The 24,780-nt window shown below is 41.2% G+C and overlaps 1 protein-coding gene and 1 long non-coding RNA gene across 5 annotated transcripts in view; one reads left to right on the top strand and one right to left on the bottom strand.

The window, feature by feature from the left end:
- The window catches only part of CYP2J2 (cytochrome P450 family 2 subfamily J member 2), a 42,452-nt gene extending 26,771 nt beyond the window's left edge, over positions 1 to 15,681 (top strand). Inside the window, exons 5-9 of the mRNA XM_072820470.1 lie at positions 1,381 to 1,557; positions 3,407 to 3,548; positions 5,990 to 6,177; positions 9,138 to 9,276; positions 15,189 to 15,681. Of these exons, the coding sequence (XP_072676571.1) occupies positions 1,381 to 1,557; positions 3,407 to 3,548; positions 5,990 to 6,177; positions 9,138 to 9,276; positions 15,189 to 15,367 (825 nt within the window). The 3' untranslated portion in view covers positions 15,368 to 15,681. The remainder of the gene's footprint in view (positions 1 to 1,380; positions 1,558 to 3,406; positions 3,549 to 5,989; positions 6,178 to 9,137; positions 9,277 to 15,188) is intronic.
- Positions 1 to 17,114, bottom strand: part of LOC140630395 (uncharacterized) — a 34,805-nt gene extending 17,691 nt beyond the window's left edge. For 2 of the 4 annotated variants that reach the window (XR_012028169.1, XR_012028168.1), the window contains exons 1-3: positions 16,953 to 17,114; positions 15,268 to 15,363; positions 2,655 to 2,839 (exon numbers count right to left, since the gene is read on the bottom strand). This is a non-coding gene — a long non-coding RNA (uncharacterized lncRNA). Of the gene's footprint in view, positions 1 to 536; positions 2,840 to 3,686; positions 10,803 to 15,267; positions 15,364 to 16,952 lie in introns of those variants that run through there. The other 2 variants (XR_012028167.1, XR_012028166.1) reach the window with 2 other exon arrangements.
- Positions 17,115 to 24,780: the final 7,666 nt, after the last annotated feature.

The raw sequence follows: 24,780 nt of genomic DNA, 5'->3' as shown, positions 1-24,780 counted from the left end.
AAAGCTTTCAAAAGCAGTTATGCTACTTACATGCCCATCAACACTTGATATTGTCAATTTCATAGGGTATAGACCTTTGGGGTTCAAACTTCACTCTTTCTTTGGTGGACCCTGTGCTCCATTTTGTCCGTCTAGGTCTATGAGTCTGTCAGAAACTCTGCTCAGCTTCTTGGTCTCGATGGACAAATATACAACTTTATCTCAGTTAAATTTTACAAAAACCCTTTAAAAATGAAGCATCATGGGGTGTATATGGAAGTGGATAAGCAAATCCAGATAGTGTTCCACTGGCTCTGTGCTAGGTGCTGTATGGATGTCATGTCATACAGTCACCAGAATTACCTCAGGGCCTATTCTCAGCTAGTTAAACAAAGGAGCAACAAATTGTATCATCATCATCATTATTACCAAAATATTATACCTAGAAAACAGCCGTGCTGATAGACCTGTATCTGTCTCATTTTAAGCCTAGGTAACTTTCCATTATGTCATGCTTCTTTCTACCAGATATTATTAGAGAAAATATCTTTTAAATACTTTATTTCAGTAAAATATGTCTTACTTACATGGATATTACATCAGAGTGGGGCAGACACAACACATTTATTTGTGATAATTACCATGAAAGAAAATAAAGTAGGGTAAGGGAATGGAGAGAGGGTGGCAGTGGTGCTTATAGGCTCATCAGGTTAAGACCTTTCCAAGGTTTCATTTGAGTAGCACCTTAATGAAATGAGGGGCTGGGGTTCTATAGATTTCAGAGGAAGAGTATTCTAGGTGGAAGGAATAGCAAATGCAAAGGCCCAAACAAGAACATGTTTGATGTCATCAGAGAGGCCAATGGTGCTGCACTGGAGTGAATAAGAGAGAGTAAGATGGCAGGGAGCGATAGCAAAGGAGGTGACAGGTGTGTGTAGGGGCTGGTACATGCAGAGCTTATATGCCAGGGGAATGAGGTAGAGCTTTGTCTGAGAATCATGGAAAGTCATTGGAGGATTGAGATCCAAGGGGTGAAATGATCTGATTAAACTATTGAGTGATGCCTCTGGTGGCTCTGTGGAAAACAAACTGGGAGTGGGTTAAGGATGGCATCAATGAAGCGGATGGAGGTTATCACAGCACCCAGGTAAGAAACGGGATTTGTAGTAGGGACAACGTGGCTAGGGTGGTGAGATGTGGTCTGAAACTGGATACATTTTGGATGGAATGCTGAAATGCTTTGCTAGCAGGTGAGAAGAGGGTGAGAGAGAAGAGTCAAGACAACCCAAGTTTTAAGAGCAAGTAAATGAGAGAAATGGAAAAAGAATATCAATGGTTTTGTCTTAGAAAGTGAAACACGGGCACCAGATTGTCTCTGAGTGTTTGGTTTTTCTCAATTAGCTCTACAATGTCTTTCCATGGATTATTAAATTTCTCCCTGGACCCCATCAAAAACTCTTTAACGACTGGGAGAAACTGAAATTGTTCATTGCTCATATGACTGAAAACCACAGGAGAGACTGGAATCCTGCTGAACCAAGAGATTTTATTGACACTTACCTCAAGGAAATGGAAAAGGTGAGGAAACCAAAGTTTTTTTTCTTGTTTGTTCTTAAAGAGCAAATGCGGGTATACTAGTTTCTTATTGTAACCTGCTGTAGTAAGTTACCACAAACCTGGGGGCTCCAAACAACACAGATTTATTCTCTTACAGTTCTGGAGGTTAGAAATTTGAAATTAGTGTCACTGGGCTGAAATCAAGGTATTGGCAGGGCTGGTTCCTTCTGAAGGCTCTAGGACAGAATCTGTTTCCTTGACTTTTCCAGCTTTTAGAGGCTACCTTGGCTTATGGCCCCTTTTTTCCATCTTCAAATCCAGTATGTAAGTCTTCTCTGCTACCATCCTTACATCTTCTCTTTACAACCCTCCCCTCCTTCTGACCCTGCTTATAAAGACACTTGTAATTACTTTGAATAATCCAGAAAAATCTCCCCACATCAAGATTTTTAACAATCATATTTACAAAGTCCCTTTTGCTGTATAAGGTAACATCCACAGGTTTCAGAAATAAGGATATGGCAATCTCTGTGGGCCATTACTTAGTTTACCACGGGGGAGTCAATATAGAGGCAGTATTTCATAGTGTGTGGGAGCAGCATTAACTCAGGATTGACAACGCAAGTAGAAATAAAGGTAGGGGTTGAATGGTGTTTGGCTTGAGGCCTTGGGGATGCCCAAATACTGCCTGTTCATCTTCTGTTCTCTGCCCTCTACCCATATTTTGAAGGAGCTTTATACAAAAGGAAAACAAACAATTGAGCTTTAAAGGACTCTTTCACTTTTAGCTGGATCTGTGCCCAGTTGCCTGTTTCTTCCCTCAGCCCCCAGCGCAAAACCAGAATAGCTGAATTGGATGCCAGAGTTCAGCCTCAGAGCCTGAGTGGGACTTTTCCCTTCCTCCCTGATCTTCCTTTCATCCACTTTCCAACATTATAGGAAAAAAGCATGGAAAAGCCAAATTGGATGTATATAGCCTTTAACACAGTAACTGCTGTGGTCAATATACATCCATGCATCAGCGTCAGTGTCATAATCTCTAAGTCATCAGATTAGTTGTGCCTCCTCTTGCAGTTGACAGAATGGTAGATTTCTATCGATCCTCTCTTTTATCTCACCTTATTGGATAGCATTAGTAGAAGCATTGACCTCTCCATAGAGGAGGAGACTTCACTTGCTAAATGTTGTGCAGGTATGCGGCCACACATTGAGAGGATTGTTGACAAATTGAAACTTCCAGCGGAAGGTAATAAAGCTGATGGAGTGCCACGAGGAATGGTTGATGGAATCAGAGTGGTTTCACCTCAAAAGGAAGAGATAACAGGGAGATATGAGAATTGTTTTATATAAGAGGAATTGTTTATTCTTCCTGGTATCAGTACAAATGTGTTGAGTATTTGTTATATGCTCTTCACATCTCATGTAATTCATAATGCTGTCTTAAAGGGTGTGTGTATCTCATTTCGATTTCCTGAAATGGGAAACTGCAGTGCAGAGAGATTAAGTAACTTGCCCTAGGTCATGCAATGTCGCTAATATTGGAGTCCAGGCCTGTTTTTCTACTAAACCGCTCCTCTTCCCATTACACTAATAAATTCTCCCATAAATAGGCATAAAATAAAAGAGTTGTCTTGATTTTCATCCACCAAAGCTAACAAAAGCTTTTAGCACTTGGGGCAGGAGGATGCTAGTGATATTGTTGTAATAAGCCTCTAGCTCTTGAGATGGCCAAAGGGAAAGATATTTTCCCTAGGGAGCTTCTCTCCCTAGGGAAAAGAGAAGGTGGACCTTCTCTCCCTAGGCTGAAGCCCCTGTGTTTTGTAACAACCAAGAACCATCTGAATAAACCAATAAACATTGTACTTTCTAGAATAGGGGCAATGCTACTTCAAGTTTCCATGAAGAAAACCTCATCTACAGCACCCTAGACCTCTTCTTTGCTGGAACTGAGACAACATCTACAACCCTGCGCTGGGGTCTGCTTTACTTGGCCCTCAACCCAGAAATTCAAGGTGAGCATGTGAGTGTGCCTGAGCCAGATGGAGTGGTGCCTCCTGGAGGGTACTGCCCCCCATGTTGAGGCCAGAAGATAGCATGGTAAAATGAAAAGGTAGGACAGTCACGAGGTGATGTGGACTTGAGAACAGTACCTTCTTCAGTTTTCCTGTTAGGGTTGTGATGGGTTCACATAATCCCAATATAACAGTCCCTGGCCCCAGGAAACTCAGTCTAGAGGGGAAGATGGTAAAGTCAATTGACACTGTGATGAGTTCCAGGAAAAGACATTCTTAGATGAAATCTGGTTACAGCCTACTGTCCTTTTAAGTAATGCCTTCCATTGCCCTGTGGATGATGTTCAAACTCCTTAGTGTAGCATATCATGCCCTCTGAGGTGCCTCCATCTGTCTGCCCAACCTTTCGGCTCCACTCACCCTGCATGGTGGCCTCACAAAATTCCATGTTGTTCTTTGCACCAACCTTATTTATACCTCTGCCATCATGTCTGCTCTTTCCCCTACCACTTGTGTGTGTAGCTCCCCAATTTCTCTACATGGTAAGTCACCAGCTGTGCTTGAAGAATCTGCTCAAATACAACCTTCTCTAAGATGTTCTCCCATGCTTACAGGAAATTACTTTCTCTAGAGATGACTTTATTATTATTAGGATTATTTTCTTCCTCTAGAGATGACCTAATGCCCCTCTACTACTGTGCTGATTGCGCATTATTCATATATCTTCCCCCAAAGACTTTTGTCCATTTAAAGGCAGTGACTTATAATATTCGCACACACACCCCCGCCCAGGACCCAGAACAGTTTGAGCACATGAGAGATGGGGTATTAGGATACTGTTTTTCAAAATGTAAGTAACAGTTTATTAATAGGACGTAAAATCAATTTAGTGGATCAAGACCAACATTTTTTCCTAAAATAAAAGTAGAATAGAAAAGATCAGAGTATTTCACATGTACTAAGATTACGGTTGTTCATGAAACTTTCCATAATCATACATAAAAGCATGTTTTATATGTGTCTATATTTATGCTTATGTGTCTTGAGTCATAATGTAAAATGAATTTGGAACTATGAAGTACATTTTCCTAAAAAGGTGAAAAGCTACCCCGCTAGGACATAGATTTGGCTTCTGTAATAAGGTCTCCAAAATAACAATAGCTTGAAATAACAGACGTTTATACCCATCTTCATAGCAACTTTATTCACAATAGCTCAAAGATTGAAGCAGCCCAAGTGTCCAACAATGGAAGAATGGATAAACACAATGTAGAACACAGTGGAGTATTATTCACCCTTAAACAGGAAGGAAATTCTGACACGTGCTATAATGTGGATGAACCTTGAGGACATTATGCTAAGTTAAATAATATCATCACAAAAAGACATATTGTATAATTTCATTTACATGAGGTTTCTAGAGTAGTCAAATTCATAGAAACAGAAAGTAGAATGGTGGTTTCCATGGGCTTGAGGCAGGGGAAAATGAGAACTTACTGTTTGTTCAATGGATATCTAGTTTTAGTTTTTCAAGATAAAAAGTTCTGCAGATTGGTTATGCGATGTGAATATATATAACATCATTAAACTGTATGCCCAAATATGGTTCACATAGTAAATTTTATGTCACATATGTTTTACTACAATTTTCAAAACATTTAACTGGCCAGTAAAACAGAAATTCTTATTTCTCGCTAAAGTAAAAACAAAACAAAACAAAGCAAAACCCCAAAAACCCAAGCTGGTCTCTGCAGAGCCATTTTGGTTCTAAGCTTCTTCAAACATGTTCCTTTGTTGTATCTAGAATGATGCCCTTGTTTGCACTCTCAAAGATGGCTTACCTCAAGGGCTGCCTTTCCATGGGTAGGATGGGAAGAAGGAGGAAACACACATCCTTCCTTTAAGGACATGTTTTAAGTATTAAACATCCTTATATATCCCATATATTCCATTGACCATAACTTAGTCACATGATCACACTTAGTCACAAGGGAATTTGGGAAATGCAGTCTGTAACTGGGCAACCAGGTATCCAGCTAAAATCTCTATTTAAAAAAAAAAAGAGGAAAACAGGTATATTGGGGCACCATTAGAAGTTTCTTTGATTTGTTGGGTGCTACCCGAATCAGTTCATGTAAAGTTCAAGACAGCCTTCAGAAGAAGGTAGATTAATCTCACTAATAAGAAAACTAAAGCCTAGAGAGTTTAAGTAACTTGCAGCAGTAATGTTGTAGAGTGAGCGTTCACAACCAGTTATGTCTAAAACCAAGGCCTGCTTTTCACTCTGACGTACCCCCTGAAAAATCAGTCTATAGAGCTATAGTTTTGGGTTTGGTTTTGTTTTAGTTTCAGCCATTTTGATCCTGGTTATTCCATTCTTTACCTTAACCAGGCTTAAGAAAGGTTGTGGAAAAACAGAATAATGGAATCTTCTTTTCCAGAAAAAGTCCAAGCTGAGATCGACAGGGTGATTGGCCAGTCACAACTGCCAGGTTTAGCTGTTCGAGAGTCCATGCCCTACACCAATGCCTTCATCCATGAGGTGCAGAGAATGGGAAACATCGTTCCCCTGAATGTGCCCAGGGAAGTGACAGGTGACACCACCCTGGCTGGATACTACCTGCCCAAGGTAACCAGAGACTCCCAGCCTCAGATCTTCAAGCCGGTTTTTTAAATGGTAAACTCTGAACTGGGAGGGTGACATGTACTCTTGTCCTAGGGAATCACTTATATGGGAAAAGAAACATTCTGAGATTCTAGCTTCTTTTCCCCCATGTGTAGTCTTTGGAATATTATTAATTCAACTAGGCAGCCATAGATATTATGAAGGGGAAGGGGGATTCATAGGGCAAATATGTTAAGGCAAAACTGGCTTTCTTTGCTATATAGGATGTCTCAGGTTGTTTTTGTGTGTGTGTGTGTTTTGTTTTTACCATGTAATGTGAATTTATGAATCTTTGTGAGGGTACAGCAAACAGCAGTTCTCAGTCAGACCTTGCCATGGCACCCCTTTCTTTGCCGTGGTGGAGCTTCTTACAGCACCACCCACCAGACTTGGAAAATTCTGCTAGAGGAATCCTGCAGTTATAAGATATTAAAATATGAAGGGACATTTTGAGACTACCTGAGCCAATATCTCATTAATGCTGGTGTTTCTAGCATGATGTTCCCCACGAGTATTTTTCCAGCTTTTACTTACAAGCCTGTAGTGGGATTGTCTCACAAGGGAAACTAATGCAGGTGCGTGCAATATGAATTATTAGAAAAGGAGAGAAGGGAACCAATGCCTATAAAGCAAACTGTGTGCCAGTGGACTCTAGAGTTTCTTTCAAAAGGCCTTAATAGTCCTCAGAATAAGGGTTATTCCCATTTTATAAATTTGAAAGTTGAGGCTCGGGAGTGATTAAGTTTGCGTTAGGTCCCTCAACTGCAAAGTGACAAGAGTTGAGTTCCAGAAGCAGATCTGTTTTGTTTCCCAGGCTGGTCTTTTTTGTATTACAGCATGCGCTCTTCACTGGAGTTGCTTCACTTGCACCTGAATAGAGTCTCCCTGCAATTGTTCTTAGTTGGTCCCAGTGAAATTCCTGTCCTCACAAAGGACATTCTGTTCTCTCTCTGCCAGGCTTAAGATCTGGGCAGACAGCTCTCCTCTGCCCCCTCGTGTCCTCTCTGGACACTGCACATTTACAGTTCTTTGCTTTCTCAAGGCCTTGGTCAGCCTCTGAGGATCCATTCCAGTTTATCTAGGTCCCTCTGTGTACGTCTTCCCTGGGGTCTCTCCCAACAGGCAGAACCAGAGCTTACCCATTCCTGTACCTATTCCTACAGCTGTTTCCATTCACTGTTTTCTTACTGATTGACATCTTGTGGGTGAAGGCTGAGGTGTAACTTATTTTACAGGTGCTGTTTACATTTTTCTAGCAATTCATTTGGCTCAACAGCCTCATCCGACCACTGATTTTTAACACCAGCTTTCATTAAAATCCTGGGAACTGAGAGACCTAATTGACTTTATCTTGTAGAGGCCAGGAGCCATGGCTTTAACATGAACTAGACTTTGTACAAATCACGGCTCTAGCTCCTCCCACTGAGTGACTCTGGGCACATCACTTAACTTCTCAGAGCTTTGCTTTATTTACCTGTAAGATACATTCAAAACTACTTCACAGGTGGAGGTAAAATAAGGTCATGCACGTAGTGTTTAGGAGAGAAAGTGCTCAAGATAGCAGTTATTGAGACGTCTGGGTGGCTCAGTGGTTGAGCATCTGCCTTCGGTTCGGGTCATGATCCTAGGGTCCTGGGATTGAGTCCCACATCCCCTGCAGGGAGCTTGTTTCTCCTTCTGCCTATGTCTCTGCCTCTCTCATGAATAAATAAATAAATAAAATCTTTTTTAAAAATAGCAGTTCTTTCTTTATTAGTTTAACAAATGTCCATTAAGTATCTAAAATGCTCCCATCTGGGAAAACAACGCTGAGTAAAAATTATACAGGTATATACTTACAAACCATGATAATGCCCAGCTGGGAGAACTCCCTGGTTTCCATTAAGATACAGGCCTGCTGGACTGGAAAGGAGGAGAGGTCGGAGAGGGCTTCCAAAGGGAAGTATTGTTTGAGCTGAGGAGTAAAGGGTGATTGGGATTTAGCTCAGTGACACAGTAGAGAAGAAGGGCATTCTAGGCCAGGTGAAGAGCTTGTAAAAAGTCTGGAAAATGAGTGGGAACACAGCATTTTTGAGAAGCTGAAAGAAGGCCTCTGTGGTGTGAGTGCAGGCAGAGAAGAAGAATGGTCCAGACAAGGGTCAGGAGGTGGGTCTCTTACCTAAGGGTGGTGGGAAGCTATTGAAAGGTATTCAAGGTGTGGGTGGGTGGCTGGATGTGGCACCATTAAATCTGGTCCAAAGTTCATTCTGCTTTCAGAGTGTGGAGCAGATTGAAAGGGAAAAGAGGCTATGAGCCTAGCTGGGCAGCTGTTACAGGAGTGTAGGCAAGCCAGTTGGTAGCCTGGACTAGGAGGCAGGGGTGGACGTACAATGAAAGTGACGGAATCAAGAGGTAAAAATTGAGCAGCGTCACTGAAGGACTAGACTAGATGGAGGCAGAAAGAGGGAAAGGGAGGCAATATGGAGGACACCTGGGTTTCTTGCTATGTACCTGGATGGATAATGTTTCCTTTCACTAGAGGACCTAACTCTATTATATTAAACCTCCTGTAGAGTGTGCCAGAAGTGGAGGAAAGAGAGTGGGAGAAGCAGAGCTGAATGAGACATCTTTTACCTGGATAGAGCTGCCCTAGTTGCCCTATATGTCCCTGTAGAAAGATCCATTCTGCAGTCAATAGAAGCTATGCTCCCTGGTAAATTTCCCTGCAAACCTGTCATTTTAAGCTGTCCCATCGCAAAGAGCAGGGTCCTGAGTCAGTGGGTGTGTGGGGAAGTGGGCTCAGAAGACGGTGAGTTGGGGAGGGTGATGGAGTCTGGGGCATAGGATGTGGTCAGGCCCCCGTGTAGGAGTCAGGGGACTTCTGCCCTTCTGAGTAGGTGTGAGCATGGGTCAAGCCTTGCCTGAGTCTTTGCTGTCTTCTCTAGGGGACCGTGATCGTGACCAACCTGACTGCACTGCACAGGGACCCTGCAGAATGGGCCACCCCTGACACGTTCAACCCAGAGCATTTTCTGGAGAATGGACAGTTTAAGAAAAGGGAAGCCTTTCTGCCTTTCTCAATAGGTGAGTTGTAACAAGTAGGTGTGTCAAAATCTAGAAGCCCTTTCTTAGCCCTCACTCTACTCTTTTTCCTGGCATCCTTGGCTTTTCAAATATCTCCAGATAGCCCTGCTCAGCATGACTCCCTCTTGATGTCATTTGTACCTATATCTATATCTATATATCTATACCTAATCTGTATCTATGTCATCTATCTACATCTAGTAACTGTTTCCGCAGAGCCCACACTGTGAAATGCATGCTAGTCTGCTTATCACTAACTTAAAAATAAATACAGATTGGTTTTCTGATCCGGTATCATTTTGCTGCTGATGATATTAAGGCTCAGAAGGGGAGGGACTGAATTTGAACCCACGTGGTATGACCTGCAGCTGAGGATGTAGCACCGCCCTGCATGCACCTGGGCTGATTCGGATTAAATCTTTGCCTTACTTCACCTGATTCTGTGTCATCTTTGCTCACATTGGACAAGTCCTTTCCTAATAGGAAAGCTACTGTGAGACGTAGGAGTACTTTCCAGTCTTCTATCTACAGTAGCTTCAAGTTTTGTATTTCAGTACCGAGTCCCAGCTGTAGATTCCAAGGCTTATAATTATTCTTGCCTCACTGGTGCTTTGCTGTTGAGAATTTTATCACACCCTCTTAATTACAGACTTCATTTGCAAGCACATTATCTCATTTAATCTTTGCAGCAACCCTGTTATTAATAATCAGACAGAAAAGTGATCAGTATTTCCTTTCTTAATCTAAGGAAACAGAGAATAAGAGAGAGTTGTTTCTTATCTAAGGTCCTGTGCCCAAGGAATTGGTGGAAAGGACCTAAGACTCCAGGTTTTGTACTTCTCGAGTACTGCTCTCTTTACCACAGCTAGGCTGTAACTCATCTTCTCACTAAAGGCCCTTCTACTTTGGTTCTGAGTTCATTCCATAGGTATGGGGTAGTATATGTATGCATAACAAACAGGCCACAAACTCAGTGGCTTAAAACAATAAATCATTACAACAATATTATTGCTTGCAAGTCTATAGTTCAACTAAGTAGCTCTGCTGGTTTTAGCTGCACTTGTTTATGTGTTTGGGAGGTCAGCTGGCTGAAAGGCTGATCTAGGATGATCTCAGCTGGAGCAAACAGGCTTGCCATGTTATCTCATTCTCTAGCAAGCTAGCTTGGTTTGTTTCCATGTTGGTGATAAGATCCCAAGAGGGAGACTGGAAGCTCACAGTGTCTCTTATGGCCCAGACTGGGAACTGGCACCCTGCCACTTCTACTGCATTCTGTTGGTCAGTGCAAGTCATCAGATCAGTCCCAATAAAGAGAGGGGAAAATACTATAATTTTTGGTGGGAAAGGGTCTGAAGTCACATTGCAAATGATGTAGATACAAGGAGAAGAGGAGAATTGGAGCCGTTTTTGCAGTTAGTCTTATCTCTCTTCATGATGGAGAAGAATGAAGTTCAAAGAAGGCAGACAGTTTGGGGATTCCCACAGGAGTTGTGACGGAATGGGCGTTAAACAGCAGAAATAGAAATCTGAAAAATCAAATGAGTTAAGAAACTGTCAACACACTCTTTTTTTCCCCCCACTGCACTCCCATCTTTTGCTTCTCCTTTACAGACAGCCTCCCTGAAAGAACAAAATATGGATAGCTCCTTCTCTTTTCTTGGGAAAAGATGACCATGTGTGAAATTACTACCTCTGCATAATCAGCACAGAATGTGAAGCTATTATTGCAAATTCCTATTTTCTTTTCCTCACTGAAGTCCTTTCAGGTTGTTCTGACATGGCAGCAGGCAGCTTCACGAAAGGCAAGAGTTCACTTCCCCATTTTTCAACTAAAATCATTTGATCATAGGAGATGAGGTTAGGAAGAACTTTTCCCAAAACACCTAGGTCATTTCTCTCATTTTACTAATGAAGTAATTGACCTTGTTAGTTGGTGATAGCCAGTTGGTGGGAGCACCAAGCAGATACCAGTTTCCTGTGACCCAGGCTGAAGCTCTGAAGGCAAGTAGTCCTCATTTTCATGCTTTGAAAACCAAATTCCTACTTGCCTTTGTTTTGGTATCATTGCCCAACCATCCACATGATCAAATTCAAGGAGAGATCGAATTCATGGATTTGACAGGTGGGTAAAATTTAGCTCTGAGATATGAATGTGCCCCAAACTCACAGCTGGTTCCCTGGTTCCTGACTCTTTGGGCCCAGTTTTGTCATCATAAATGGATTCTTCTGGAAGAATCTCAGTATTTACAGGACAGCAGACTAGGTAGCATTTTAACGAATTTCCTCAGAGTACTATGTGTGATGAGTAAAGAGATAAAGATGATGGGAAGAGAGATGAAGTAATGTAATAACAGCATAATTGTGCAGCACATTTACTGAACACTTCTGCTGGTGTTACCTAATTTTATTTCCTCAATAGCCCCTTATAGGCAAAGGACACAATGGAGGCATGCATACGTGAATGCCTTTTCAAGAGTATGTAATTACATGGGAAAATACAAAGTAGCACATGCAGCACACAGAATTAACTACAGAGAATTATACCAGTTATGGTGTCCAGGGGAATCCCCACAAGGACAATGAGGAAATATGCCAAAATGTTAGCAAGGACTCTTGTCTGGATTATGGGATTACAACCATCTTTTACATCTTTCATTAGCTTCTTTACACTTTTTTCACGCATTTTTTAAAAATGTCTGTGGTAAATACGTATTATGTATAGAGAAAGTAAGTTATCGCAAACACGTGCACAAGAGATAGTGGTAGTGAAACTGTGGGAGGTTGTTGCAATGGAGAAGACAGCAGAAGCCTAGAGCAGGTGTGAAATGAGGTGAGGCCTGCACAGGGTGACTGTGGCAGTGATGGGAGATAAGTTATGTGCAAGGGATAGTGACCCAATTAGTAAACCTACTGACAATAATGGGAGGAAATTACAAATAGGGAAAGAGAAAAGACAGAATGAGCTCTGTGGCACTGAATTGGAATCAGAGGCTATTGGTATGAACTCAAGATTTTTGATAGGTAAGTAGGTAGGTATATATAAATATAGATCTAAACATGGATGCATATACATATATTTAAATATATACTCACATTATATACATACATAGATCCCCCAGCTCTAGCCACTGATGTGCATGAGAACAACACTACCCTGATATCAACAAGCATGTCTATTGCCCAGATCTTGGTTTTGCCCAGATCTTGGTTTCTAGATATCGTTACCGACTAAGAGGAACTTGGACTTCTAGAAAGATGGCTGATTCCAGGGGTGGGGAAGGGAAAGGATAAGATGAGCCTGAAACACACTGCTGTGCCCAAAAGCTAAGGAAATACCAGCTTGAATAGGCATGTAATGGCCAAACTGGAATATCTTGAGCATTAAAACAAATAACGATAAATTATAACCCTTTGAATAAAAGCAAGAATCTTTGAACTCATACTGATACAAATAAATGGGGGTGAGAGAAAAATGGGGATGAGAGCAAGCATTTCCTTTAGTAGAATTTTAATAGATGTGGAAGGAATGATGGATTTTTAAAAATCATGATTTGGCAACCATCAGAGTAATAAATAATTTAGCCAAGAAATGGCAATGGAAACTAGTGGATGAAAGGTTAATGAGGAATGGTTCATTAACAGAAAGTATTTATTAGTTACGAAGAGAAAAAGAATCATTTTACAGGGTAGAATTTCGTAGACACCACCTTAATCAAGTGATCAAAGTTAACATCCCAATAATAGATCAAATAAAAAATGTGTACCATCCAATAGGATGAAATGAAAACACAGCCTCACTCTGGTGTTATTTCTATCAGAAATGCATGACCTCACAACCTTAATCTAATCATGGGAAACATGAATTATTTTGTCTTATGAATTATTTTCATAAGAAAATTCATTCATTGCACTTATGAATTAATTTGTCACCTTCAAAAAAGCCAGTCATATAGACCTCTTGTGTACACACACATACACACATGGGAATTCACCCATAAAAAAATGGATCTTGCCATTTGCAATAACATGGATGGAGTTGGAGAGTATTTGCTAAGTGTCAGAGAAAGACAAATACCACATGATTTCACTCATATATGAAATTTAAGAAACAAAATAAGTGAACAAGGGGAAAAAAGGAGACAAACCAATAAACAGACTCTTAACTATAGAGAACAAGCTGATGGTTACCAGAGGGGAGGTGGGGGGGATGGGTGAAATAGGTGATGGGGATTAAGAAGTGCACTTGTGTGATGAGCACTGAGTAGTGTGTATAGAATTGTTGAATCACTATATGGTACATCTGAAACTAATATAACACTATGGAATTAAAATGAAAAGCTCAGTAAAACAAAAACAAAAACAAAACCAATCTTGGAAGTAGAGAAGTCACTGGTATGACACATAAATGTAACAGTTGATACTCAACTGGTCCTTTTACAATAAAGGGAATTATAGGGACAAGTGGCAAAACCCGACTGGGCATCTCCGGGACGGGGGGCAGGGGGCAGAATTGGTGATAATGCATCAATGTTTTCCTGAATTGATGGTTATATTGAGTTATATTAGAGAATGTCCTTGTTTTTAGGAAATACATACTAAAGATTTCATAAGTAATGTAGACAATGTACTTTGAAATAAACAACTCAGAAACAAGTTCTTTGTATTATTCTTGCAAGTTTTCTGTACTTTAAAAGTGTTTCAGGGACGCCTGGGTGGCTCAGTGGTTGAGCATCTGCCTTCGGCTCAGGGCGTGATCCCAGGATCCTGGGATCGAGTCCCACGTCGGGCTCCCTGCATGGAACCTGCTTCTCCCTCTGCCTGTGTCTCTGCCTCTCTCTCTCTCATGAATAAATAAAATCTTTAAAAAAAAAAAGAATTATACAGGAACCTATTTTATAATGCTGCCACCCAAAAAGTTTTATTTAAAGGTAGTCTTTTAAATTGTATTCTTCCATTTTTTAAGAATAAACCAGATGAAGTTAATGGTATTTTACAGCTAAAATGTTTACTATTATCCAGGTGATGTGTTCAAATACTTTGTTTTGCTATATGTTATTCTTTGGTTTCTTTGGATTCAGTATATAGCCCACACAATATATAAAATAAGGTTCCCATTTTTAAAATTTTTTTTCAGGAGTAAGGGACAGAGGGAGAGAGAGAATCTGAAGTAGGCTCCATGCCCAGCACAGAGCCCAATGCCAAGCTCAATCTCATCACCCTGAGATTATGACCTGAGCCGAAATAAGGAGTAGACACTTACCTTACTGAGCCACCCTGGCACCCCTAGAATAAGCTTCCCATTTTATTTATTTTTTTAAAAAAGATTTTTATTTATTTATTATGAGAGACACAGAGAGAGGGAGAGAAGCAGAGACACAGGCAGAGGGAGAAGCAGGCTCCATGCAAGGAGTCCGATATGGGATTCGATCCCGGGACTCCAGGATCACGCCCTGGGCCAAAGGCAGGCGCCAAACCGCTAAGCCACCCAGGAATCCCAACAAGGTTCCCATTTTAAATACACACACACACACACACACACACACACACACACTTCCCCTGATGTCCAAATCACATGGCTAGAAAGTGAGAGGAGTTGAATTGGATCTCCCTTCTGCTTCTAGTTCCTCCCTCACATAACAGTGGGATGTGGCTAGGATGGTGCCAACTGTGAGCCAAGCGATCCAGCAAAGGCCCTGTACACTGCACCTTCGCCCTTGGAAGCACTGGATTTTTGGAGTCCAGACTTATACTTTGGCCCCGGTGGTTGTCAGATTAAATGAGCCTCTGTATATAAAGCTCTGGGGCCTACCAGTCCCTTCCAGAAGAAGGTTTTACAAGAAATGGAGATGTCAATGCCTGCAAGACCCTACATCAGAAGGGTCTGATGACCTGTCTTATGTTTTATCTTTCAGGAAAGCGGGTATGCATTGGAGAACAGTTGGCCAAGTCTGAGCTGTTTATTTTCTTCACTTCCCTTGTGCAAAGATTTACCTTCAGGCCCCCAGACAATGAGAAGCTGAGCCTCGAGTTCAGAACGGGACTCACCATCTCCCCAGTCAGCCACCGACTCCGTGCAATCCCTCGGTCCTGAAGGAGAGGGTGAGGGAGGGAGGGAGAGGAGTAAGGAGAGCAAGAAGAATTGGTGTGTCCTCTGAGAATACGGGAATGGAAAGTGACTCTGAGGGATGAGGATAGGAATTAGAGGATGCATGATCCAAGTTCCAGCCTTGCTGTCTCCTCTCACGGAGCTTTGAGCAGATCTTTTATGTTGTGAATGATGTTCATCTATGAGATGAAAAGCAGATGATGATTCCTCCACTAAAGGAAGAACTGTCAGAATCAAAGGGAATGATGGACTTTGAATGGTTTGGGAAATCATATCACTTATAAAAATTATAGCTGAAATCTGCCTCTTTCCCATTTGCTTTTTTAGAAATGGATTTGCTTCTAGCCTTTGGAGGTGCCTCAGGTGAAAGTGGTGCCAAACGGTTGCTAAGAGTAAAAATCTTGACCCTGGTCCAGCCAGAGGCTGACCACTAATGCTCTGACACTTGTGCAAGCTTTATCTTGCTCTGGCATCAGAATGGCCCTCTGGGAAGTCAGGAGGGTAGCTCTTACTCCCTATTTATAGGCAGGTATCTATGAAGAAGCAGTTTCTGTGACTTACCTAAGGAAATACTACTGTGGCTTTGGAATCAGGACCGAGCAGAGTGTGACCACTATCAACTAAACCTGGGGAACAGGTTTGGGAAAAAACGTGGAATTATCTTCTGTCCTAAGGGTACTTCTTTGCCTTAACTCCACCATCACGCATTCTGATTATTCTTGAGCTGTTTACATTGGGTTTAACTATAGGGTAGGTGTGAACTTCTCATGCAAATAGATGATCAGCTTTTGAATGGTGTTACCAGCCCAAACTCAACTGAGCCCTGGTACAGTCTTTTATAGTAGAGAACCAGCAATGCCAGGATCCTGCTCAATACCTCTGCATGTAGTTGCCGAGGGGAGACAATGGCCGGAAAATTGAAGGCCACGTAACATTGATGGTCCACAGAGTTTTGACACCAACCCCAAATGCAAGCAAACACACAAACACTTGCTAAACTGGACTTAAACAAGCCCATGTGACCCTAATGGATGATGAGAAACACATGGCCCAGTCATCGCTGTTGCATCCCTAGCTGACAGCTGGCCTACCATCAGAACTGTGCAAAGACCATCTGAGATGAACTGGACCCAAGCATCTCTAGCTGCTGAATCCAGATGCATTGAGTGATCCCAGCTGAGATGAGAACTGCCCGACTGAATCTAGCCGAAACTGCCAACCTTAGATTTATGAGTTAAATGGTTATTGTTTTAAGCCACTGTTTTCAGGTGCGTTGTTAGACAACAATAGTTACCTAACACATTCCTTGAGGGCAGAAATAGTACCTGTCTTGTTCAAGAACAGTCCCTGGAACATGACTGAGCTCAAAAAAATCATGAATTAATGAATAAAATAAGGTAGAAGAATTATGAGCTGGTGCTCAATTGGACCAATCACTCCAAATTAGATCTCTGCCACTACCCCTCTGTCCTTGTTACCTCATTTCAGTGACGTATTTCTCAGTCCTCATGCCAACTTCTGTAATAATCTTTCAGGAACAAAGTGGAGGAGAGTGCAGACTTGTTCTTACCTCACTGTTTCTGTTCCATTTCCCAGGTGGCTTTCTGAAATGGGGCCACCTCTTCCTTTTCCCCGTGCTTATTGCTCAAGAATAGGCTGATATCCCTGGATGGGTATTTTGTCCAATATCTGGGTCACACTGTGTTTTTGTGCATTCACCATGAGCTATGTGTTCTCTAAAAAGCTAAGAACATTTCCTTCTGCTTTTGAAGCAGATAAGAAATTAAACTAAGCAAAAATAAGGGTTACTTTTAGGGGCTGTCACGGAATCATTGATGATACCCGTTGCAACAGTCAGGGTCAGAACACAGGCTTCTTTCTCTTAGTCCAAATATATCAAAGGTCCAAAGATATCAGAGGGCTTTGATGTTCATAAAACGTAAAAGATTCAGGGGTGTGGAGGACTGTAGCATGAAGAGTTAGATGACCTGGGTGCCGGGCCTTAATTCAGTTCTAGGTTTTACCATTTATTAACTTTTGCTTGTGAATTAAACAGACTACTTTACTTTCTGGAACTCCTATCTTATTCTGCAAAATACAATGAAATAATACCTACTGTGGTCAATTATGAGACTGATCATAAGAGCCACTATCCCTCTCTGGGTTTTTCTTTGTGGTGCTCCTCCCCATGGGACCATTATGTATAATTGTCCTGATACATCCAAGAATGGCCACGTTATTTGCTCAATAAAATGAGCAGAAGTTCCACAAGTTCAACATGTTTCTTTTTTCTCTGCCGTGAGACCAGCAATGTCCCAGATAAGGGTCTGTCAGTGTATATCCAGGTGACAAAGACATAAAGCAGAGTCACAGTTGATTCAAGATGGACATGCAATAAGACAAATCTATTTTTTTTTGAGCCACTAAGATTTGGGGACTGTTAGTTATGCAGCATAAGTTATCCTAAACTGTCTGATACATCAGCATTTTAATCATTAGGACCATATTATATTTATGTTTGTAGTTACTGTGAACACCAAATGCATGTGTGTGTCTCTCTATATAAACATATATATATACATATAATATATAAACTATATATAAAATTACTTTAATACATACTAAACATAAATTTATATTATAAATATATATTGTATATTATGTAATTATTATATTAAAGTAACAGTGCGCTTGGCATATAATAGATTTAATTGTAGTTGTAATGCTGTTATAGTTATTTCAGACAAAAACTAGTTATTTCTACACCTTTTTGTCTACACAACCCCTCGCTGGGTTCATAGAACAGTATACTCTCTCTGTTGACTATAGAATCATAAATCCTTGATGGGCTGCCACATTGGAACTCCAGGTGCCATCACTGGTAGCTTGGGGAATGGTGCCCTCTATGTTTGGACTGTGCAAGGCCATATGTGTGGGCCTGCTCCTTGGCTGGGTCTATGATAATTTTTGTGATCTGAAACCTGTTCACCTCATCAATCGCATCTTTTAGTGCTTCTGCCAAACTATGAACTCCTATCAATTCCTGAGACAGGCTAGGTCCTTTGTAATCTTCATGTCTTTATATAAGCTATTTTTCTTTCCTCACGAAGTATCTCATTACACATGGCAGACCCAGACTAAATGTCAACTCTTCAAAGACATTTTTCTGGACTCTCAGCCATTTGGTTGCTCCCTCCTTCATTCTCTGAGGATTTTGTTCAGAAGTTTTAATTTCCTTTATCCATGCAATTTCCCAGTTACACTGAGCTTTTTGGAGGCAGTTGTGCCTTGCTCACACAGGCTCAGTCCCTAACAGTTTTGGTGCATAGTAGATGCTCGGTTAATATCTGTTGGATCTGCAGGATGCGGGAACACAGCCAAGTGATTATGGTAGAGCAGGAGTGCTAAAGGTGTAGGGTGTCAGACATTTCCTGCTGCTATGTAGCAAGCCTCTAAACTCCGTGAGCCTTAACTTAACAATTCAAAGACTGTATGCTAAGGTCCCTTCTGGCTCCAGAAATCTTTTTTTTTTTTTTAAAGATTTTATTTATTTATGAGACACACACACAGAGAGAGAGAGAGAGAGGCATACACACGCAGAGGGAGAAGCAGGCTCCATGCAGGGAGCCCCACGTGGGACTCGATCCTGGAACTCCAGGATCTTAGCTCAACCGCTGAGCCACCCAGGGGCCCCTGGTTCCAGAAATCTGATGTGTGGAGAGAACTTCTGAAATGGCAAAGTAAGAATCTTCGAAAAGCCACTCCTCCATATAACCAGCTAGACAACTAGCAAAAGTTGTCAAAATCCACATTTCCAGAACTCTGACAAGTAACCAAGCTCTTGCAACAGTCTGACCATTTGTTTAAGGTGAAAAAAAAAAAATTAAATAAATAAATAAAAGAGCTGAATCTCAGTAAGAACAGGAAGCTCTGTGGCATTTTAACTTACCCTATTTCCATTCTCTTCTCCCCAGCTCTGCAGTCCCCTTAAAAAACGGCAGCCTCACAGCTATGGAGCTGAGAAAACCGAGCGCCAAGTAACTGCTGGAGGGAGTAGGATGGGTTTTGGAGCATCCCAAAGGTCCCTGATCAGAGAGCTGTCACTATTTGACCTTTCTGGCAGTTTCCTGAAAAACCCCATTCTCAGGGCTTGTCTTTATTTCACCTGACTCAATGTTAGATCTGTGTAAACCACACTGTAAGGCATTTATTGAAAAAAATCGGTAACAATTGTGCAACACTGAACCCAAGGTGGTGATACCAGTTGGTGCTAACAAGAGGATTTAAAGGAAAAGGGGGCAGCCCGGGTGGCTCAGCAGTTTAGTGCAGCCTTTGGCCCAGGGCATGGTCCTGGAGACCTGGGATCAAGTCCTATGTTGGGCTCCCTGCATGGAGCCTACTTCTCCCTCTGCCTGTGTCTCTGCCTCTCTCTCTCTCTCTCTCTCTCTCTCTCTCTCTGTGTCTCATGAATAAATAAATCAATCTTTTTTTTTTTTTTTTTTTTTTAAAGGAGAAACTGGGGAAGGAGATGTCCATGGGGGCTTCAAGGAGCTCTAACATATTTCTGGGATTCTAAAAGCCCAGGCACATGCAAGGACTGTGTACATGGCCAGGAAGGACCAGAAAAGGCCCTAATCTCTCACCTTGGCTGACCTTGAGGCTCTGCATGATCAGGAAATTAAGGCTAAAACAGAGTTGCAAACTGCTAGTGTGTCCAAGATGTAACCCAACTCATAGGTAGAGCCCTGAGAGACTCCCTGGTTCAAGGCACTTAAGGAGGTCTCTGTCCAAACATGAGCTGAACACAGTACTAACAAAGCAGAACATCCAGTATCTGCCATGATGAAGAATAGAAATTTTACAGAATTAGTCTCAGAAAGTCATCAAACAAGAAGTAATGAACTCTACAACAGTAACAGTTACAGGTGTTGGTGGTCCCTGATTTCCAGTTTCCACATTGTATCATTTAAAATGTCAAATTTTTAACGAATAAATTATGAACCATGTAAAAGAATAGGAAACTATGGCCAACATGCACAATATGAAGTAAACAACAGAAGCACCTTGAGGACATGTAGACACTGGATTTATGAAACAAAAAATTCAGGATAAGTTATTTTTAACAACTTTAAAGTAGTAATAAATTCTAATTAATACTTATTTCAACTTAAAAGACTATTTGAGACATTTTTGCATATACTTATGGTGTATAACTTGTTTTTATATGTAAGTATGCATTGTGAAAAAAAATCACTACAATCACGCTAAATAACTTATCCATCATCTCTATAGTTAATCTCGTGTGTGTGGTGGGAGGTTAAGATTTATTCTCTTAGAAATTTCAAGTATGAAATGCAGTATTGCTAACTGTTGTCACCATGATGTGTATATTAGTTCTCTAGAACTTACTCATCCCACATAACTAAACCTTTGTACCCTTTAATGAGTACCACCCCTCCAGCCCCTGGGCAACCATGGTTTTACTCCCTGCTTTTATGAGATCAGTGTCTTAGATTTCACATTTAAGTGATATCATGTGGTATTTGTCTTTCACTGTCTTATTTCACTTAACATGGTGTCCTCCAGGTTCACCTTTGTGGCAAATGGCAGTGTTTCCTTCTTTTTCAAAGGCTGAAAAAACACTCCTCTTTCTCTGGATGCCACAGGAAAGGACTGTCTTCCATTTTTTTTTTTTTTTTTTTTTTTACTGTCTTCCATTTCTAATATCCCTTTACATTCTAGCCTGCCTTTTTCTTTCTTATGGATAGCACATAGTCTTGGGTTTTTTAATCCATTCAGCCAATCTAGATCTTTTGACTGAAAAGTTTCATCAATTTTTATGTAAAATAACTATTGATATGGAAGGAGGATTACCATTTTGTTAAATAATTTGTTGTGTAGTTCTTTTCTTCTTCTCTCCTTCTCTTCCTTTGCGTGTTTTTTATTTTTTTCCCTCATTTTCTTTTATGTAACTTCTGTAAGTATGTTTCTTTTGGGTGTACATAAACTATCATTGTAACAGTCCATTCCAAGTGGGTAACTTCACTTACAAACAAATCTCTACACTTTTACCTCTCTTCCCCCAACATTATATGCTAACAACGTCACAATTTACGTTTATTTATATTGTGTCCATAACATCATTTATATTTAATACTTTAGTCATTTACCCACCACTGTCATAGTAATATAGTATTCTCTTATTGTCTATATTTACCTTGGCCAATTTACCTTTCATACTTTTTTTTAAGATTATTTATTTATTTATTCATGAGACACACACAGAGACAGGCAGAGACACAGGCAGAGGGAGAAGCAGGCTCCATGCAGGGAGACCGAAGTGGGACTCGATCCCGGGTCCAGGATCATACCCCAGGCTGAAGTCGGTGCTAAACCACTGAGCCACCCGGGCTGCCCACCTTTCATACTGATGCTCTTGTGTTGCTGTTTAATATTCTTTCAACTTGAAAAACTCCCTTTAGTATTTCTTCTTAGGCAGGTCTAGTTGTGATGAATTCCTTCAGCATTTGTTTACCTGATAGTCTTTACTTCCCCTTTATTTTGGAAGGATAGGTTTCTCAGAATAAGTATTCCTGGTTGGCAGGGTTTTTTGTTTTCTTTCAGCTTTCTGAGTATATTGTCCCATTCTCTTCTGGACTACAAGATTTCTGCTGAAAAATCTGCCCATAGTCTTAAGGGAGTTCCTTTGTGTATAACATGTCATTTTTCTCTTGCTGTTTCAAAATTCTGTCTTTAACTTTTGACAATTTGATTATAACGTATCTTGGTATGAGTCTATTTCACCTTACTTGGTATCCTTTGGGACTTGTGGATTTGGATTTCTATTTTTTCTCCCAGGTTTGGAAAGATTTCAGGTATTATTTCTTTGAATAAGCTTTCCATCCATTTCTCGTTCTTCCTTCTGGGACTCCCATGATGAGTATCCTATAAGTCTCATAAACTATCTTCACTTTTTCATTCTTTTTTTCTTTTGCTCATTTTACCAAATGATTTCCAATGACCTTTTAGTTTGTTGATCCTTTCTTCTGCTTAATCTAATCTGTTTTGAATTTTTCATTTCAGTTACTGTATTCTTCAACTCTATGATTTCTGTTTGGTACTTTTTAATATTTTCTCTTTGTTGACATTCTCACTTAGCTCACGCATTGTTCTCCTGACTTCATTATTTTTAATTCTCTATTAGGTAAATCACAAATTTTCATTTCATTAGGGTCAGTTTCTGGAGATTTACCTTGTTCTTTTTTCTGGAACAGATTTTCCTCTTTCTTCATTGTACTTGACAATCTATGTTGGTTTCTGCACATTACGTAAAACACTCACCTTTCCCAGTCTTCACAGACTAGCCTCATATAGATGAGCCTCACAAGTCAGCCTGGCCAGAGATTCTGGATGCCTCTCAAACCTTTGTGCTTGTCCAAACTGCCATCTTAGTTTTTAGTGGCCCCCAAGAGAATAGAATATGCCAAGTCCTGTCAGTGCCTCAAGATAGGCGAGATAAAAGCCAATTCCTCACAATAGCAGCTGGAAAAGTTTGGAGCACTAGATGTTCCAATTCCTTCTCTCCTCAGGGAGAACCTGGGAGCTGGACTTTATCACTCACTTGCCCTATACTGAGCGGGGGAGAGGAGCTGTGATCAGTTCCTGCTTCCTCATTTAGACCACACACTCTTTCAAATGGTTGATCTGTTGTCCCCAGGGTCCTGGCAAAATGCTGGGTCATGTTACCTCTCATAGATAGCTGGGTTAGAAGCCAGTCCCTTGAGTAGCAGCTGAAAAGGATGGGGGTGGGTAGGTGTGAAGTTGAACTCCTTCTAGGGAGAAGCTGGGGACTTGGTTTTACCACTGCAGCATGCTGGGTATTGGGAGCTTTGGGAAGTGCCTATACATGTGTTCAAAAAAATCACAAGATTAATCATTACCTGTGTGGTCAGCTCCCAGAAACAGACAAGTTGGAAGCCAGACTATCAGGCAGCAAATGGAGAAGTTAGGGTAGTAGTATACAGTGTCCCTTCCAGAGAGATGATGGGTTTTATTGTGGAGTGAACTGAGAAGTCCTAAGAATAGTCTGCAGGGCCATTCAAAACTGTCACTTTCTCTGTGGACCCAAAGCGACTACTGAAGGCTGGGCCTTGTCAACTCCTAGAAACAAGAAAGAAGTTAGACCCTCACACAGCAGCTGGAAAAGTCAGAGTAGTAAATGTATAGTTCAACTCCTTCCAGGGAGAAAACGAAGGCTTGGTTTTTTTCACTGGAGTAAGATGGGGAGAAGCTACAGAAAGTGCTCACAAGCCTGCTCAAGCTCCCAGAGGACTGGTAATTGCCTACACCATCAGGTTTTACACGGAGGCTAGTTAGTAGGCAAATCCTCAGGCAGCAGCTAGAAAAGTTAAAAGTGCTAGATATACAGTGAAGCCCCTCCAGGGAGAAGCTGGGAGCTGAGCTTTATTGCCTGCCACTCAGCAGTGAACCAGAGAAAGAATCCCAGGAAGCGTTTGTGTACCCATTTAAAACCACATCCTTGTTCTCTGAGGTCCTAGGAGACTAGTGAGCACCATGGCTCATCAGCTACCAGAGACACCTTAGTTAGAAGCTAGTTCTTCAGGTAGCAGCCAAAGAAGTTGGGATGTTAGATGTATGGTTCAAACCTGTCACTCCCCAGGGAGAAACTGGTTGTTGGGGGTCTCCTTCACATTGCAAGGCACATTGCTGGGAGTCGGGTTTATGGTGAGAGTGTGTTTCAGCTTTTCTACCTGTTTCAGTGTGGGTATTTCCTTAGTCACATGGTATGCACAAATCTCAACTGTTTTTCTGGATTTCTCTCAGAAGTATTGATCAATGTGTGGCAGTTTATTCACTGAGTCCACACATGGAGCATTTCTTAATTGGTCTATTCAGAAGCTCCTTTAATTCACTTCCTTTATCTCTTCAGAGCATCTTGAGACAGGATTTCTAAAGAAAACCTGTGTATCATCATCAAGTCTAGTTCACCTAGTATATACGTACTGACTGTGTAGAAGATACTGTGCCAAGTGCTGTGAGGGAAACAGAGATGAATCAGACATGGCCAATGATCTCAAGAAACAGTGTATTGGGACAGATATTTGAAGGAAAAAATAAGTAGATCACATTAAGATCAGTAAGACAGAGTCAGAAAATTTTAGAAAAATGGCTCTCATCTCACTTGAGAAACCTTGCAAGAGTTTATGGAAAGGGGAAATAGTTGAGTTGAATGAAGCTCGAGGCAAGACACCTAAACTGCAGCTTTTACCACTTATGATAGCATGTTGCTACAGCCCAGGTGGACAAGGGAGTGGAGTGCTTCACCAACACAACCGTAGCTAGCTTAAGAATCCAACTGCAGCTCTAGCCCTGGGCAT

This window comes from Canis lupus, chromosome 3, assembly GCF_048164855.1.
Source record: "Canis lupus baileyi chromosome 3, mCanLup2.hap1, whole genome shotgun sequence".
Taxonomy (NCBI): domain Eukaryota; kingdom Metazoa; phylum Chordata; class Mammalia; order Carnivora; family Canidae; genus Canis; species Canis lupus.
The sequence above is the reverse complement of the archived record's forward strand: the minus strand, read 5'-3'. Positions and strand labels throughout refer to the sequence as shown.